This window comes from Ammospiza caudacuta, chromosome 2, assembly GCF_027887145.1.
Source record: "Ammospiza caudacuta isolate bAmmCau1 chromosome 2, bAmmCau1.pri, whole genome shotgun sequence".
NCBI lineage: Eukaryota > Metazoa > Chordata > Aves > Passeriformes > Passerellidae > Ammospiza > Ammospiza caudacuta.
The window spans coordinates 111,084,237-111,103,734 of record NC_080594.1 but is presented as its reverse complement, the minus strand read 5'-3'; the positions used below and the strand labels follow the sequence as shown (position 1 = coordinate 111,103,734).

The 19,498-nt window shown below is 36.3% G+C and overlaps 1 protein-coding gene across 1 annotated transcript in view; it reads left to right on the top strand.

Annotated features, from left to right (window-relative positions):
- DMD (dystrophin) overlaps nt 1-19,498 on the top strand; it is a 979,219-nt gene that overhangs the window by 236,301 nt on the left and 723,420 nt on the right. The window contains exons 8-9 of the mRNA XM_058822052.1: nt 11,886-12,064; nt 13,017-13,139. Of these exons, the coding sequence (XP_058678035.1) occupies nt 11,886-12,064; nt 13,017-13,139 (302 nt within the window). The remainder of the gene's footprint in view (nt 1-11,885; nt 12,065-13,016; nt 13,140-19,498) is intronic.

Genomic DNA, 19,498 nt, shown 5'->3' with positions numbered 1-19,498 from the left:
TCTGCATTATTTTTAGATTATGTATGTTGTCTTAGGTAATAACCATTAAATCCCTTCTTTATGTTTCAGCTAAAGTCAGTCTCTCTAGCACTGGGAAATTAAACAAAGACTTGAAGAAAATGTTGATTTCCACTGCTCTAATTTACAATCCTAGACTCTGCTCCCATAACTGTAGTTATGAATGTTAATCTCATCATGACTCTGTTTGAGTCCTGTACCTGTAGCATTGCGCATTTGTTTAATTATTCAGCCTGGAAAAGTCAATTCTAAATTCTAAAGTCAATTTTCAAGCACGTCTTCTTATGATCCTTTTTTCCCCCCTTAAAAATGCTAATAAAAGTTGGTATTTAAATTAGATTTGACCTTTAAAAAATATATTTTGTTTCAAAGAACATAGATTAAGGCCTGACATTACATAACCTCTTTAGAAATAATAATGCTAATTAATGGACAAATGTATATTCACTTGGTGAATCTGAATATTATGTAATTTATTTAATTTTGAAATAGATAATTCAAGAAATTATAATTAGTACTTGCAAGTTAAATATCAAGGGATACTATGCTAATGGTGGAATTAGCAGTTCCATCTTTTTCCAGGAGTATATACTTTCTTAAACCTTTACATGTTCTTTTTCTTTTATGCTTAGCTACTGCTCTGTATTTACAAATTCTTCTCCTTATTAAAATATTCACCAACTAATATTTAGAGTTAACCTGCTTATTTTTTGTGTCGCTTCACAGTCCTATCTAAACATATTTTTAGGGCTGTTTGCATTTTCTTCATTAGCATAATGCATGATAAATATGTAATAAAGCTGGTTGTTGTTCTAATGCATTCCTAACTCCTATTTACATTATATTGACTGCACTGATTAATCTCCAGCTTTCTTTCACATGCTCTGTTGATGTACTATTAGTTGTTAAATATGTATATGTATGCAATATGTCGAAAAGCTCTTTTGCATCTTTAGTCTAATTCTTTATCAGAGTTTCCAAGAATAGTCAGACATGACATGTTATTTTTATTGTGATTTTGGTCAGGTTATTGCATGGATATATTTCCCCATAATTGAAAAAAAAAAAGAAAAAGAGCAGGGAAGTGGAGTTCATAGAAAAGCAAAAGCATGAACCTGTACCCTGTATTAAAATAGTATAATTAAAAATTAGTTAGCATTAACTAGAATATAAAAAGGATGGGAGGAACAGAACATTTAGAACCTAATTTTTCATTGAAGTCCTGTTTACCTGCAATATCAGGTAAACATCTCATTATAAAGGTTTTTTTGAATGCCTCAAGTTTTGTTGTCATCAGTTTGATTCTTTGCTTCTGTTCCTTTGCCTTGCTCAGAACCTTGCTTTCTGAAGGCAATAAACTTTTCTGCATTTCAGGCTGTATTTCTTCAGGTTTGTATGGTCGTCTTTTGTTCTTCTGCTAACATTGTCCTTGAGCTTGGTGGTTTTGCTCTGATTGCTTTCTCCCCATGATATATTTAGAAGGAGCACTCGTGTGGCTGCTCTAAGCCTTCCTTTGAATAGGCTCTCAAAACAGTTTTGTTCTCGATGCTGTCTTACTTGTGACTAGCAACTTGTTTCTGTTCCACTTGTAGTTTATCATTCTTGGACATGTCAGAGCAGAAAACAGAATTCCAAATCAAGCCTTGTTAATGCTTTGTGGAATAAAATCAATATTATATTTCTTGAAGATGAATTTGGTTTATCTTTCAAAATTGATATTTGGATGGAAAAAGTAACAAGCCTTGCATTTCAAGGCTGTGATCTATCTGCTCCTTGAATGCTCAAATGTATGAAGTATTTTCAGAAGGTGCCGTTGTACATAACACTATACTATTTTACATACTTGCAGCTATTCTGTCAAGCTTGATGAGTGCAATTTTGCAATTTTTGCTTAATGTGACAGGCTTTGGTTCTAATCTTGAATGCTTTGTCTACATTTCCTTAACAATAGCTGAACATACACTACTAGAGCATTAAAATGAGCTGTGCTTTGTTTAGACTGGAATTCCTATGTAATCTGAAGGATGGTTACATTGAGAATGTCCCAAAATTTGTATCAGTTCTAGAAACTCTTGAAAAGATTAAATTGCCGTTTCTTTACCTTTCATTTTTGAGTCCAAGCTGACTCAACAAGCCTCTACCATAGCACTCATTCATGAACTACTACAAATGCTTATTTAGGCTCTAAGTGTATTGCAGTGGACTAGAGATTGGTGTATTTAAAGCATTAAAAACATAAATTTCTTTGAGTTTTTAATAAAGCCATCCATGAAAATGCTGTACTTTGAAATTGCTCCTATACTGCATCATAAAACATTCCTGGATTTAGCTGAGTGCTGAAATGTTGCTATTCCATTTGTTTCTGTGAGTGAAGACCATGAAGACAATTAATAATTCTGAACTAAGAAAAATGTCAGAGCACCCTTTTATAGTGAAGTCAGAAACATGTCTAATAAACAAGGTGTTCCTGTAATACTGATTTGTGGTCTGTATCTGTCCTGTTTTAGGGCAAATTTGGGGCCCATGCAGGCCCTTCTTACACAATTTGCCCTCCTGATACAGTACTTAGAAGGATTTCCTTTTTCAGAGTGCAAAGTAAAGGATTATAGTGCTGCTATTATGCTTAGAGGGTAATTGTTGTAATGTTCTAATACTTATGGTTTTCCTTTTATGTATTAAATAAGTTTAATGTATTGTGCTTCACGTTTGAAATTTGCTATATTTGTTTTGTTTGATACACACATAATGTACCATTTGGCACCCCAGTCACACCTGGCTGCTGTGGTTGCATATTTACAGCTATTCCATCTTGCAGGGGACATTTGAAGTAAATATTATAGATATGATGTCCTCAAATCCAGTCTGATTCCACCGAGCTGCAGCATTTTAAATTCTCCTTGGCTTCTCACATGCTGCTCCTCACCCACCAGTGTCGCACACACTTCTGTTTCCTCAGGCTGAGGCCTGCATGGGCTGGAAAAGACAAGACACCTTCTTTGTGCTGCATGTTTAAATAGGAGTCATTAAAATGTTGATTTCTGAGTCTTTACATTATGAATTACCAGACATCCTTGCCCTAAACCTATTTCTCTGCTTTTCCAACATTAACCATGTATAAAATTGTTGAAATGTAAATGGAAGCTTACATTTATGCAAAACATGAGCAGATGTTTCCAACCTCAGAGTATGGGCTTAAGAAGTTCTCACTGTCAAGCATGAGCAGTTCTCTTCCTCAGATAATCAGATTTAAGGGTTTTTTCTAAAATTGCATTGCAGGTAGATTTTAAATCACTTTCTGGAAAATAGAAAGTGCATAGTAACCCTTCAGTAAAAGCTTGCATTTTTAAAAAGTATTGGCATGACACATTTTAGACTGCTTTTCCTCATGATCAGCCTAAGAAAAGAGATCAGCATATTATTCTATTTGCTGCATTCTTGGTGAAATAATCCCTAAAATGTTAAAAATAAGTTATTTATAAGTCTTTTTCTACCCTATCTCTTTACCATTTCAATGCAGGAATGATCATGATATATATAAATTATTAAAATTATGGTTTCAGCATTTTCAAGATGTGTATGTATTTTTTTAAGGCTATTGGAAATAGCCTTTTTTCATCTGCTGCAGTTAACATTCTTAAAGAGCTCATTTGTCATTTTTTGTACTGTTTATGTGCCATACATAGAGAAGCCTGTAATATCCAGGTAACTGGTTTTCATGTAGGTGTAGCCACTTCACACATGCAGTGAAAATTCAGTATGTGTAGCCATATGACTCCTCAAGAAACCTCTTCTTTGAATTTAAAACTCACGCATCAAATCAATTTGTACACATGAATTTCTGTCAGTGAGTGTTCTCTTTTCTTATATATCCTATAAATATATATCCTTTATGTATTTCCTAAATACCCTATATGGAACTGAACCTTAATAGCTATGAATTTTCTCAGTCTCTCATGATGATATTAGAAATTTCTCTGCCTTTTTTTTAGCTGAAATTAATCAAACATTCATGCCCTGTGGAAGGATGGTCTATTGAATATAAAAATTATTGCATTATACTTGCAAATGATACTCTGCCCTAAGTTAGTGGGCAATGGGAGTTATTATTGAAGATGCTATTATGCACACTAAATTTTGTATTTGTTTTAAGATATCTAGAACTCATTTTACACCTGATCTTGACCTAGAATTTAGGAATTTTCCTGCATAGAACTTTAGCTTTGTTCCTTAAAACTTTTGCTGCATTTTTTCTTTGATAAATCAAAACAAGGCCAGGAATGGCTTAGTTCCAATTTACAGCCAAATTGGTCCATCTTGGACACTTTCTTGTATTAGTTTCACTCTTTTTTCCATTTTGCTTTTCTCAAGTTTCAAACAAAATCAGTTGTCCATAAGGTTCTAGAGGGGGAAAGTACAAGCTACCTGTAGTATGATTCAGCATTCTGTTTTGTTGGTTTGGGATGGAATTAACTCAGGTGATTTTAGCTTGCCTCGATATCAGAAATAGCACATTCAGATGGGAATAAAAGGAAGATACAGACACTCTAGCAGCAGAATCCCTATTCTGTCCTGTAATGTCTCAAAAGAATGCTGTGTTTCCCAATGTTTTTTTTGGATTGCACTTGAGGAAGTATTGCCATCTCTTACTATCACCTATCCAGTACACGGCTCTTTCTATTGTCTATTCAGAATTGGCTGTTTAGATTTCAATTGCCCTTTTTTGTTGGAATCCATAAGGTTAGAGGATTTTTAAGAAATGGTTAAAAGAAGTATGTAGGCCTTAGATTGGAGTTTTGTTAGCATTGCAGAAATGTTTCCCATGCAAGCAGAAAAGTTTCCCAAGCAGTAGACCTGACAAATAACAATAGGCCTCTGTAGAATTGGCTTTAGGATGGCAACAAGGTTATTTAATGTATATCTTTAGAAGGTTAGCATGAATAGAACTTTGTTCTTTGTCTCTTATGAACTAGTCTTTGTTTTAGCTACAATTACGTGTGTTTTATAAGATTGGATAGAATGCTTGTCAATATGTGTTTTCTGTGTCTGATTGGCTGAATTCTAGACTGAGATGATTTTATGTATTTCTGTATCAGCTCTCCCGGAGGAGACATTTTGGTGTGGATCAGTGAGCTGTCACGTCTCCATTTTGTATTTTGAGACTGATGTGCTGGAAATAAAAGCAAAAATCTCTTCACTGGTCTGGTTACAATGTTATCCATATTTGGATATTTTGCCGCGGCCTAGTGGGTTCCTTTTTAAGACGTGTGCTCCTGACACAATTGGACTTATATCTTCCCTTGCCCCGCATTTTTCATTTACCTTATATTATTTTACCTTTATGAAAGATTTTACAATGAAATAAAATTAATGAATTTATCTCCATATGAAGTTATGAAATCTTTAGTTACTGGATTTCTGTCTCTAATTTTCTTTTCTTTTTTTTTTATAGTTACCTATGCAGTTTCTCTAGACTAAATATTTATAAAAGCTAAGTGGAAAATGTACAATATTTTGAAATATTGTCCCATTTGCTCTTTCAAATATTAACCTGTTTGAAAATATCTCAAATACTCTTAGCAAAATTACAGTTTTGGTGATTCCTAATATTACCATTTTTGAACACTATTTCTGATTCAGACACTGTAACTCCCTTGATCTGTCTTCAGTTTCAGGAAGGAACTCTTCAGTAGGAACTAGGCAAACAGGGTACATTTTAGGATTTTTTCCTCTGGCCCTTCCTGCCTCACCCCTCCGCTCACTGCATTTCCAGGGTTTGAAAAATCAAACTGCAGCTTTCAGTAGTGTATATCAGTTTTGTGAATATATTACCTGCTGACTATTATTTGTTATTTCAACAAATTGAGGAGAGTCATGCTCACCCCTACCCAGTGACAAAAATATCAGAATAAAGCATGATATGATAAAAATGTATCATACCCCAAATTTTTAAAACCAGAGTTTTATTCCTTTGCTGTTTTGACGTCACTTCTTTCTGTCTCTATCTTTGCTGCTAAGAAGACACTTACTTTAGATATAGCTTAAGTTGCAAAGGTTGTGGTGTTACTAAATCAATATTTAATACTACAAGGAGCCTGAAAAAGAATAGGCAACACCTTTACTGTTCAGCAGAGGTATTAAGTCTGATTTTGCAGGTTTCAAAAGCAGAGATAGTATCAAGTTCACTTAACCTGGATAGTGCTGGCATATTAGTCCAAGGCTCCTTCACATTCATGTATCAAATCAGAACAGACATTCAGACAGATTAAAGGCATGCTCTGCCACCAAACATTTCATTACCAGATACACTTGAATTCTGCAGCACTTTAATTCCACAAATCCTGACCTGCAATTCTAAAACACAAATGTGTTAAACTTCTGACAATATTTTCTTCATGCTGCTGTTGTGGCCTTATTTAATACAACCTACAAAGGTCAGCATTTTGAATGTACTCTGTAGTTCTTATCCATCAGGTTTAAAGCATTTATCAAGGAAATACCTGCTTTAACTTTGCTTTTAAAATAAAGTTTTAAAATCATTAGACTTCTTACATTTCAACATTTACAGTTCTGCAGTATTTCATACACTGATTTTTGTTTATCTGCAAGTCTAGGGCTATTCTTTGAGGTTACTTGCAAAGATTGCTTTCATTTTGAATTTAACATGCAATCTACTAGTGGAGTAAAAAACTAGGGCAGAAAATAATCCCCGGTTTAAAAAAGAAGCAAAACCCGTCAGTAATTGTGAGTAGACACTGCAGTTACTGGCTGGCCTTTCAGAGACTGCAGAGTTTATTGCTTTGAGGTCTTAGTGGCAGCAGTGAGTGTCAGTGGAGTAAACCATTACTACTACTGTATTTCCTGCTGCTATCATACCATTAGTATAAACATGAATGTAGGAAAATGTCATTTTGAAACCCAGGGAAGACTGAAGGAGAAGTATGTATACCTTTAAGCAGAACACCTTATAATCTTTGCCTGATAATCTTGTTTGTTTCTTGGTGTTTGAATAAGAATGAACTATATATAGGCTCATGTTTTCACAGTCTAGGAATTAAGTCACCAGTAAGAGCAAATCTCAGATGGGACTCAGGATTCTGTCATAGCTTAATGTCTGTACATGGACTTGTTAAATGACAAAAGTATGTATTTGGAGTAAAAATTACCAAGTTTACAATTTCCACAATTTTTTTTTCCTTTAGTTATGAGGGCAGCATTTTGGAGATTCTTTTTATTGCTAATTTTCCGAGACATCCATTTGAGAATGAAATCTTCCTTGTTTTTCTTGGTTTTAAAGAGTAAGCAGTTTCATTTTTGCTAGTACATTCTCATGCACTTTCAATTGCAAATTTTGGTTCTTCCAAATAAAAATGAGATCATAATATATACCTTGGGTTTTATGAAGGCTCTTTCAAAATGTTTTGGTCAGCCTTGTCGGGCAGATTACTGCAGATTTTTGAACAGGCTTTGTAAAGTTCACCCTTGTCCTTGAGGCTAAAAGGTAAAACAAATAAAAGTTACATCTGAGTTGTGGCTGCCCTTTTATAAATGCTTTTCTTTGCCCTTGTCTTAGATCTTGTGGCTGAGGCAGGTGCCACACTAGGAGTGGCCATAGGAATTTGGAAATATCTCCTGTAATGAGTTTACATTGCAGAGATGTAAATTTTTAATCATTTATGTATCTGTCAGATTTCTGTTTTATCTGAGGAATTTGAGAGCTTCTGCTTTCTGAACAGAAGCATTTGGAAAAAAATAGTAGAACCTGTAATAAGTATTGATGTTTTATTCATATCTTTAAATGCCTTTAGAAAACCCCAACCCCCACTCTGATAGAAGAAACAACAACATCCTTTATTTATCATAAATAAAAAAAACCCGCATAACCTCTGAAAATTCATATCAGCTTTGAGATACTCATTTTTTCGTGGAAAGAAAGGCAATTTTTTTTTTTTTTATTTAGCACAGTTTTAAAAATATCATTTGGGATAGCAGCAGGTGATATTAAAATACTGGGATTTTCTATTACTATTGTAATAGAAGCAAACAGCATTAGGTGATGTATAGGATTTAGAAATTAGTTTTCTATGGTTTCTACTTTTTGATTCTGTGAAAATCCTAGCTGCTTCTGTTGAGGACAAAGGATTTCTTGTCTTTTTTGGGCTCAAGTCTTATATTGTTTCTCAGCACTATATAAGGTAAAGTATGTTTTAAAATTTTTCTCTCTAAAGAAAAATCTAAAGAAAGTATCTAAAGAAACTAGATCAGCAATTTATATACAGGAATATAATCTTTCTGGCAGTGCAGCAGCCTTTAAGCTCTCTTCTTTCAAAGTTATTTTGCCACTAGTTTGATGAAAAGGGTAAACACAAATAGTAAAACCATTTCACAAAAATAGTGTCAGAACTGTTAGTTGATCAGAGCTTGGAGAAAGCAAATTATTATTAAAAAGGAACCATTATATTAGTAGCTGTGTATTTGAAACTTTTAGGAAATATTTCCATAAACATTTTTAACTTGTGCTCTGTGTGTGGCTTTGTGTGCATAATGTAACACTGTGTAGGAAAAGTTGGAATTTGTTTGTTTTTCTGGGCCTCTATTTTTTGGTATGGAACTTATTTGTGTTTTGTATCATCCTCATTTTCACTCATCCCTTAATGTTAGCAGGAATTTGATCATTGACCAAACATATAGATGCAGGAACCAAAACACTTGTGAACTATAAGGCTTATAAAAATTGACTGCTGGATCAATTTTTGAAGACTTTGATTAGTTTGAGAACATTTCAGGTTTATTGTAGCCATCCTTAACAAACAGTCAAACTTAACAGTGGTTATGTTCATCAGGAAACAAATAAATATTGCTCATAAAGTCCAGCTGCAATGAACTTTTATCAGGCAAATTGCTTCCGAAATTAAACCTGTAATAATCCTTTAAAGGCAATTGCACTTAAACACAGTGGATTTGGATTATATTTCATGATTTTAATGTTCTGGTGTGAACTCAGATTCTTTCCGCTCTTTTGGTACTTGTTACCAAATAACTGCTTTTCTAAATGAACAGACCTTACTATACATTAAAATTTATGGTCAAAATTGAGCTCTTGTGGTGTCTCCTCAGACTCAGACAGGCTTTTTGCCCATATATCAAAATAACTGTTTTGTTTAGTTTTATTTTTTTGTATTTTTTTAATTTGACTGGAGACATTCCCTGGACAGACTCGTCTCTCTAAATGGTCACGGTTTGAATATATTTTTAGGGGGAGCACATACAGTTAGGGTTTTGCAAGGTAATTTTGTTTCTTTGATGATGAAGGATTCCTAAAGAAACCACAAGTCTTAATAAGTAATCCCATGGAACAGAAAAGGTATCAAAAAGAATTGTCTGAACTATATGGTCCGTGTGGCATGTTCAAATCACTATTTTCTTTTGAAAAATATGAATCTGTCAGCATAAAGTTTTGTACTGAAAAAGTTTGCTCTCAATAATTGGAACACTCATCTTGGAAACTTTTCCACTACTTTTATGTAACTGTATCTTATTAAAGAACTGGAGTGGTTTCCAGAGCTTTCCAAAGTCTTTCAAATTCTTCATTGATAAAGACGTCAATATTACTTCTGCTAACCTTATAATACTTCCCATTTTAAACTCTGTTGACTTGTAGTCTACTTAATTTTTTTTTCATTCATTTTATTATTTTCAGTCCTTCTCTGGATATTCTTTGTCAAGAAAACCGATGAAAATTTTTTGATAGAATTGCCTCTGAGTTGAATTTGAGAAGATAAATTGGTCTGGGGGAAAAAAAATCATGGATAATTTTCTCAAAACTAGTATTGGAGAAATGGCTTAGTCTTAATATCTTTACTTAGTTTTATTTAAGAAATGTATTTTACAAGAGTTTGAGATTAGTTTTTAAGAGGCATGTATTGGTTTGACAGACATTTTTGCCCCACAAATGAATGTAGACATATTTACAAAGAAATAGTGAACTTCCTTGCAAAAAATGCTTGAATTTCAGTTTATTTACTGTCTAGTTACGAGGATTTCAAATAGCCATCACACTCAGCAGGTGGTAAAGATAGTACCTCAGACTAGGATTCAAAATAAGAAAATGTGAAGGCAAAGTGTAGCAGAAGTCATTCCTGCTCTGATAATTCAGGAGCACATAAAAAGACTTTTGAGAGATGGATTGATATTCCAAGATTTACAACTATGGTTGTTTAGCTATTTGTTGTGATTAAAAAATTAAATCCTTTCGTACTTGCCAGTGGATTTTGACAGCTGCATATGTACTTTCTATTTGTCAGATAGAATGGGTAAACAATTTTTGGCGTGTATATTGTTTGCTATGAACCCATTTTATTTATTGTGTGAGATATTTTTGTAGATAAATGGTAAGGTATTTGCCCATTTGGTTAACAGGACATTTTGAAAAGGAATGTAATGAACAAACAATAGAAAAATCACAGATGGCACTGATCATCCAGTGTGTACTCTTCCCAGTAGGAAGGCATGGATATTCATGTAGACATCAATTACTAACTATACGAAGTATAACAAAATGGTGTTAGAATATTCAAGAGAAGGCAAGAAGATGTTTGCAGTAAAATACTTATATTATGGAAGTGGGAATGTTAGAGGGAATGTGCCGTTTTTCCAGCCACTGCTAAGTAGAACTAAAGCTTCAGCTGCTTCTCATCAAGTGCCAAGCAAAAATATGGAGATGGGTCAGAAAGCCAAACCAAAATTATTCATAGAATGTCTTTTCTTAATTTCCAGATATATATGAAGCTTTTAATGCAAGGTGCCTTCCCACATTCTAGGCAGGGAGAATGAGATGCCATGTTGTAGAACCATTGATATATTTTATTTTTTCTGTGAACTCAAATCTTAGCTAAGATTGGATTGATCTGAGACAGTAAAGACTCATAGCTCCTGGCTTTCTGCCAGCACTCTTGTTAAAACATTCGTGGAATTCATGATAAATTTCTTGTACAAGTGTCCTTTTATATCTTGATTCACTAGACTGAGTGTAGGAAGCAAGCGTCAATGGCAAATAACAAAGTAACTATTTCAAAGAGCTGCCACATGCCTTACATTTTTACAAATCGTTATTGACTTGAATTGTTGAGTCAGGGAAAGTGCTTCTCCTGCTGATGTATAACATGGCTATGTGCAGAAGCTGAAATCGTCTTTGTGTTCATGCAAAGTTTCTTGTACTGACTAAAGGACATAGAGATTTTACAGGGCTATTTTTTTTAAAGAGTTTTTCTATTATGTATTTTACTGTGTGTGAATACCACGTTCCTTTGATGTTCCACAAATTTCATGAAGAATGCAAGACCAAGTAGAACATAAAAGCTGTGTAACTTTATTGTAGTTTGACTTCAATTGTGGATTTTTATGAATCCATTCACAAGAAAAAGTGGTAATTATTTTTCCCCCCGCATCTTTGATGCTTTCAGTGGATAAATGATGTGGGGAGAATGTAAAAGGCATGACTTGGAAAATGAGGCTTTCCTTACTTTTTATACTTGCAGTATTTATACAGCGCAAGCAAATACATATTTTCCTATGTCTAGTCCTGCTCAACGGGGATCACAGTTTTAAAAATTGCATTTTGACACAAGAAATATAGATGGGAAGCTTATGCTGAATGAGATAACATTACCTGTATAAACTTTGGCACCTTCTCACTGATATGCAAGTTTATTCTGCAATTTTGGAACTGATGGTAAGGTTCTAATTAGTCTCTAGAGTATTCACGTGGACAATAGATTGCTCATTATCTTAGCAACTTTCCATTAAACTAATTGGCTGTTTCTCATATCGAATGTGGAAACTGAAATGACACATGGTAATTTGTCTTCCAGATGTTGCAACTGCCTATCCAGATAAGAAGTCCATCTTGATGTATGTGACTTCGCTCTTTCAAGCCCTGCCCCAGCAAGTCACCATGGAAGCCATCAGGGAGGTGGAGATGCTGCCACGGCACACAAGGATCACTAGAGAAGAGCACGTAGAAGTACACGAACAGCATTTTTCACAAGAAGTGAGTTTCACTTTTCTTCTTTCATCTTGCTGTGCTAAAGTGGTTGTTTCCCTGCCTACCCCATGAGTTTGATGTTAAATGGCCAGTGGAAGACAAAAATCCCATGGGTATAATGGGCAAAGTCTCATCCACAGGCAAGTCAGATGTACTTCTCTGCATGTACTTTCATACTGGTTTCCATCTCACACCAAACTGTTTTAAATATTACCATTCAGCAAGTAAGTGCTTTGCACTTCAGTTGTCCAGCATTGTGCGTTTTGATGGTGGCACAACACATCAAAGAAACACATATTTGGGGAGGCTACATTTAAAAGCAGATAGAAACATCCTTACCTTTTTAGAGAATAGATGTTGGTGTTTATCCATAGTCATGATACATTTTTCATTTTTTAGCATTTTATTTAAGATGACCTGCGTTTTAAAATAATCTCTTAGTTTACTGTTGTCCTCTTAAAAAACTCATGTAATAATTGGAATTTATTTATGATTGCAATGTCAGTTTTTGTTTTCACTGAAACCATCAGACAGCCTCTTTTAAAGTGTTTAGTGCATTTTAGGCCTAGATAACTTGTCTGAATTTGTCTGAATCTGTATGGTTGGGTATGGGATGCTCACTCTATTTTAGAGTACTGAGCAGATAAATATTGGCTCTGTTTATTCAAGATGTGACAAATGATCACTTGCTTTTTGAGCCTCTGCTTGTAAATTATAAAAAAGCTTCACTTTACATTGGTATTCTGCTGGTGTGGAGTCCTGACAGTTTGTTGCTTTTGGAAAGGGTGTCAGATTAAATGAGAGGTTTCCTTAATACCGTCCCATTTTGCCTGCTGAATACCAACACTGTCCTTGAAAAACGACCTTCCTGCTTCTTTGTCTTCAGCTGCTCTTGAAATCAATACTTACTTCTACAATCCATGCTCCTACCCATGTGTGCATTCTAATTTATTCGTAGATCACAGTCAGTGTACCCCAGGGACCTTCGCCTTCTCCTAAACCGCGGTTCAAAAGTTACGCGTACGCACAGGCGGTGTATGTCACAACCCCTGACCAAAAAAGGAGGCAGGTTCCTCCACAGGTCTGTCAATATTGCAATTCTTTGAGAGAGTTTTGTTAAGCTCGTGCTTGGAGTGAAAGAGCTCGTGCACTTTGCTTGTATCTGATCTTAATGACCTGCTTTTTCCAGGACTTTTCTCTGTCGAGTGTTTACTTTTTTCTGTACATTTCTGCATGGCTGGCAATAGCTGTTGTGCTGATTGTAGGGGATGATTAACATTCAAGCACTGCTGTTTCAGAATCAGAAATTTCCTTCTTTGTTCAGTCATTTTTTAAAATATTACATATATTGCCTTAAAATGTATTAGAAGAACAAATGTAACATAAGCTGTATTTGGCATCTATTATATTACGGCCACAGGTTCAGTTATAGAAAAAAAAAAGAACCGTTGGCTTTCTCTCTTTTTCTTACCCTTCCTGTTAAAGAAAATAGTTAATGATGGCATTTCTCAGAAGGTTACTGTAGTTGGAAAAAAAGGTGAAACAAGTATTAAATTTTAGCCTGTGTTATTGGATTACAACAGTTGGTAATTTTTATCACAAATGGCATCTTGCTGGTACTGAGGTTAAGGGGTTATGTTTGATTTTTTACTTATTTGTTTTATTTTATTTTTACCTTTAAATAGCTGGGGTGGTTTAATAAAACTTGTTTCAAGTAATCCTTATAATGAGAATTTCAGTAGTTGCATTTTTATAACTTTTGACAAGTATGAGACCCAAAGGTCATATTGTGTACTGCAATGTGATTTCCTTTCATTACTTCAGGGAGAAAAGATCTCTGTATATGTGGTGCTACAGTTTGAGTTTGCCTCTAGGTACTTAATTCTGTCTAACATCTAAAAATCTATTGCAAAATTATACTTCTATTCAACACTGTATTCAAATCTACTGTTCAAGTGACAGGTTTTTTATTGAATAATGACTTCTTTTAAATACTCCAGGACAGAAAGCCTGTGCACACAAACATGAGCCCTGACTACATTACTCTAACATCAAATGTGTTGCAGTGATGAGTCAAACAGCTTTGAAACAAGATGGTTAAAGCAATTGTAACTGTTCTACTTAGACACTATACAGATATTTTAGAGTAATGAAAAGTTATTATACAGGATAGATTTTTTTCTTTTTCTTCAGGTACTTTTATTGTGAACACTTGCAGGTTTTTTCAGCACCTCCACCATCAAAAGTAATGTATAAACTGAAATAAATGAAGTCATTTCTACACAAAGCATGGTTACTGAAATTTACTAAGATATAATTTGATTATCCAGTCCTCATCTTGCATTCCAGTTTTCAGATCTCTCCTTCTTGAATTTGGAAGCTTAATCTACTACACCTTCATGCAAAAATTAATACAATATATTATAATTCTGCCAATATGGCAGGAGCTGAAGACATAACCAGAATCTGAGCCAAATTGTGCTACAGCCACAACAGATATTAACAAATGGAAAGCATTTACTTAAGATTCCTTTGGGAAAGCCACCAAGCAAATTCTCATTATAATCAAGATAAACTTGAATTATACATATAATAATTAAGATCCCAAATCAATACATAGATTTATTAGTCAGTGGTTAGGGTTTTTTTTGCCTTCAGCTATGTAATTCTTAAAGAAGAGCTGTTGTTAACCTGTTAAAGCAAGTTTATAATGCTGGTTAAATAGTGGCTCATAATGTTTTCTCCAGATACATGGAGCAGGTATAACTTAATCCCATCTATTTTAACTAAATAAAAAAATATTATTTCCTTTTCATTTCTTAGAAGCATTTAAATTTTCTGCCAACTATATTATGATTTTTGGATACCTTTGTAAAAAATGCAGTTGCCTTAAGCTTTTCAGGAAAATCTCATTCTCTAGGGGACTGCAATAAAGAAATCAGGAGAAATTAAACGTTTTTTTTTCTTGGATTTTGTAAAGTTTAAGAAGGTAACTTTAATTTCCATCTAGTTATCAAAGAAAGGTTTATTAGATTTAGTTGACTGTTGCCTGCCAATTTCCATGGTATTTTTGGTGCTGTCATAGAGAAGCAATTTTCACTAAGTATTTTGGTCTTTTGTTAAAATCATGGAATCATTCTTTTTTTCTCAATCTCTGCAAAGTTTCTGCTTATAGGACTTGAATATTATAATTTCCCCAAAACAGTCATAATTAAATAAGGCCTCTTTCCAAAGATTTTGATCATGATCCTTCAAATTTGACCAAATATGGCTTTTGATACATGGCATATATTTGCTTCGTATGTCAGTTGTCAGAAATTGTGAGAGAGATGAATTGTGATTCTCTGTGTTCCATATTGGAAAGAAGGAATAACATTTCCTTTCACAGCATCATTTGTCAAAGTTTTTCTCTTCTATCTTCTACCCTTGTCTTTTCTTTTATGTCACATTTCACCTCATTTCTCTTTCCCCATCTTCACTCTTCCTAGTAGCTTCACAGCTTGTGTGCCTTCAAATTCACCCTTCCTTTCTGAATTCTTTCTCTGTCACTCAGGAGAGTACTTGCTTGACCTTGCAAGTATTTCCATTGTGCAAATTGTGGCCAGAACAAGTTTTGCTTTTTTTAACTGTGACATTCTTCAAATTCAAGGGCAATCATTGCTCTGCAAACCTGTTCACTCAGTGACTTGTTCAGCCAGAAGTGCTTCACCACTTCTGGTTGAACCAGTGAAACATTTTCAAATGCCAGAGGTAACATGAAGAACAGTTTTTCTGCTAAAATTCTAGAAAGGTTTTCCTCCTTTACCTCATTTACTTAGACAGTTTTCATAAACTCATGAAGCTCTTGGAACAAGACTCTACTTCTCAAACCTGAATCCTTGAATTTCCTGAATGAACACTAAAAAAGGTCCAACAGAAAATATTTATGTTTTCAGTGTTTATATGGCAGTTAGTGCTTGACAATTACAGAAGTCTTGCCTGAATTTGCAAGTCTGTATTTTGTCTTGTATGTGTTCTTGTAATAAGGCTTCACTTAGAAATATCCAGCTTAATGTACAAATAAAAGGATCCTCGAGTAATTTTCTGAAACATTTCAAAATCCTAATTTAAAGCTACTCATTGTCTTCTGTTTATATTTTTGAAAGCACTGGGGTTTGTGTTATTGATTTATCTCATTGAACACCTGACCAAGAAGAATGCTATGTTTACTTTACATTTTGGTTTATAAGATCTGTTCCTAGTATTGATCCCAGGAAAATCTCCTATCTCACTGCTTCCATTTTTACTTGTTCTACAGGTCTTTTAAATTCCTTGGGGGTGGTGACTCTACCACTTCTCTAGGCAAACTGTTCCAGTGCTTGATAACCCTTACAGTGACAAAATTTTTCCCATTGTCCAGTCTGAACCTCTCCTGGCACAACTTTAAGCCATTTCCTCCTCTTCTATCACTTGTTATGTAGAAGAGGCCAACCTTCACCTCACTACAAACTCTCTTCAAATTGTTGGAGAAAGCAATAAGGTCCCCAAGTTTTCCCCCAAGCCTCCTTTTCTCCAGGCCAAACACCCCCAGCTCCCTCAGCTGCTCCTCATCAGACCTGTGCTCCAGACCCTTCCCCAGCTCTGCTGCCCTGCTCTGCACTCACTCCAGCCCCTCAGTGCCTTTCCTGCAGTGAGAGGCCCCAAACTGGACACAGGATTTGAGGTGTGGCCTCACCAGTGCCGAGCACAGGGGGACAGTCCCTGCCCTGGTCCTGCTGCCACACTATTGCTGATCCAGGCCAGGTGCCTTTGGCCTCCCTGGCGCCCTGGGCACACCTGGATCATGTCCAGCTGCTGCTGACCAGCACCCCCAGCTCCTTTTCCTCCAGGCACCTTTCCAGCCACTCTGTCCCAAGCCTCAAGACTTTCCTGGGGTTGTTGTAACCCAGGTGCAGAACTTGGCACTTTGGCCTGTTAATCCTCATTCAATTGGCCCATCAATCAGCCTGTCCAGATCCCTCTGCAGGGCTTTCCACCCTCCAGCAGATCAATATGCCAACCCAACTCGGTGTCACCTGGAAACTGAGTGAGGGCAACCTCTATTCCTATTGAAAAAACAGTGCTGAAAAGATAAGCATTGAAAACATGGGGATGAACAAAATCTGTGAGTATTTTGAGACTGGTGCTTCTGTAAATGAGCTTCTGACAGGTCCTGTCAGAAAGGTGAGTCTGTGAGTTTAGCTGCCTTAAATTATCTATTCAAAATCAAGCCCATTGATCTCCATGATTGTTGATTTTTGTTCTTTTTGCAGGAGTTATGTTTTCTTCATTCCACATTGTATGAAGTGCAGCTTGTGTGCAGAATTACTGTTTAAACTTCAAACTGACAAGCTTCAGTGTGTTTGAATTGAAATAATTTGAGATGAAGTAGTGGTAAATAGGGACCATATTTGCTAGCCCATCATGATGTGATTTGGGTCCTAAGAACTAGGGGCTTCACCTCAGGCTTCAACCTTGTCTTTATTATTTTCTGAGAAACTCCTAACCATCCAATCATTACTTGTGTTTTCCAGAAGTATTGTAATGCAGTTTTCTTGTTTTCTGGATTTTTTTAATGTGAATCTTACCCAGTTGCACTTTGTAAGTCAGTTCATACTTATAATAATTAACTTGAAAAGTCACTAAAAGCTCCTTATAAAATTAAATTGAATTTATTCCCACAGCACAGAACCCTTCTGGCAGTCTTGCCCTTGAGAATGGTGGTTTTCTAGACCCTTAATTTGCCTCACTCTTGGTCTCCTGCCAACAATTTAACTTCTTTAAAACTGCTGTGAGACCTCCTTTCTGGGACTCTTCAGGATTCATCTGTGCCACAGAATTTACAGATGGTACAGCATCACAGGATTGCTTTATTGCTCTCCTTTGTACTAAACCAGATATTTCTTTTACTTAGAAGCTGTGATCTTAATGCTGTCCTGTTTACCTTATGGTGTAGTCCTCTTTTGGAGAGGCATCAGAAGACAGTTAAATACAGACAAATAGAAGTTTAGTTCCAAATTTTTGGTAGTATTTTTAATGTAAGATATTTATCACATAGAATATCCCACTGTGTCAGCATTGGAGAGATTTATGGCATAATTTAAAGTGGAATTTGGGAAACTGCAGAAATACTGAATTATCTGCACATTTAGTCACTAGATCATGATGGATATAATTTGGGCAATGTCATGGTTTGGGCCTGGCACAGAGCCAGTGCCCCCATGAGAATACCCTCTCCCTGGTGTCTGCTGTGAGATGTGACCAGGAATAAGCAAAGCAGGCTCCAGCTTAAACATAAAGAAAACTTTATTACCTAAACTACAAGAAAAGAAGGAAAAACCTATAAGGGAAAAAAATTGAAAACCTTACAAAAAAGCACTTTCCTCCTCCCCACCACCAAAATTTCCCAATCCGATACATTGCCCCAAATCACCAAACTGCCCAGTCTGGCACCACCCTTTAGGATATTCAAACTTCAGTCCATGAAGAGGAGAGGAGTCCTTCTTGCACCATAGGCTTTCCCTGGAAACACACTGAAACCTTGTGTGCTTCCATGTCACTCGGCACCGCCCGGAAAGTCCTTTTGCCGCTTGTGACATCTTCCTTCCATGCCCAGTGCTCTCACCACTGTGCACGGACCAGAGCTGCTTTTAGGGTTGTCTTTTAAGGATGCCTTGTCTCACTCCAAAAAGGCACAGTCTCTGCTTTGGGACATCTGCCCCCCATTTTTTTCCAACCCCCTGGGGCCGAGGGGTCCCCACAATGAACCCTCCTGGTTCTGAGGCACTGCCTCCCCCTAAATGCAGTCTCTGTGTTACAGGAATAAAACTGAGTCTATAGCTACACAAGAAAAGTCCAGACAAAATGCCACTCCAATCATCTCTCCCCACTCAGCCAGTCTTCTCCACATCCCTCGGGCCTAGTTCTTGGTTTTTTCATTTCCTATCTTTCTTCTTATTCAGCTCTGAGGAGGATCAGCATTTTTGCGAGGTCCCAATCATGAAAGAAAGGGTTAAAAATTCAGTCTCTGCCTGTCGCAGAGCTCCGGCACTCCCCCACTCACTGCTGCTCCGGCCGGCACCTCCTCGCTGCATTCCCCCCCCTTTCCTCCTGGGCCGGCCGCTATCAAATTCAGACGCCGGCTCTCCTCTCTCTCTCTCCTGGGGGGGAGATTGGCTGCCCGATGGCTGTCTCTTGGGGCTCTTCTACCCTTCCATCCTCAAGGGCCTCCTCACCCCCATGTCTGTCCAGGCCCAGGCCTACCGCATGGCTGCCCCTCCCCTGCCCAGCAGCAGCGGCTGGACGGGGGAGGGAGATCCGACTTCCTTCCCTCGAAGTCCCACGAGAAACTCCCAGGGCCGAAGCTCTGGTTTTTAACCCCTGTGTGTTCTCAGAGGTGTGTCTAAACCCCACCGGCCACAT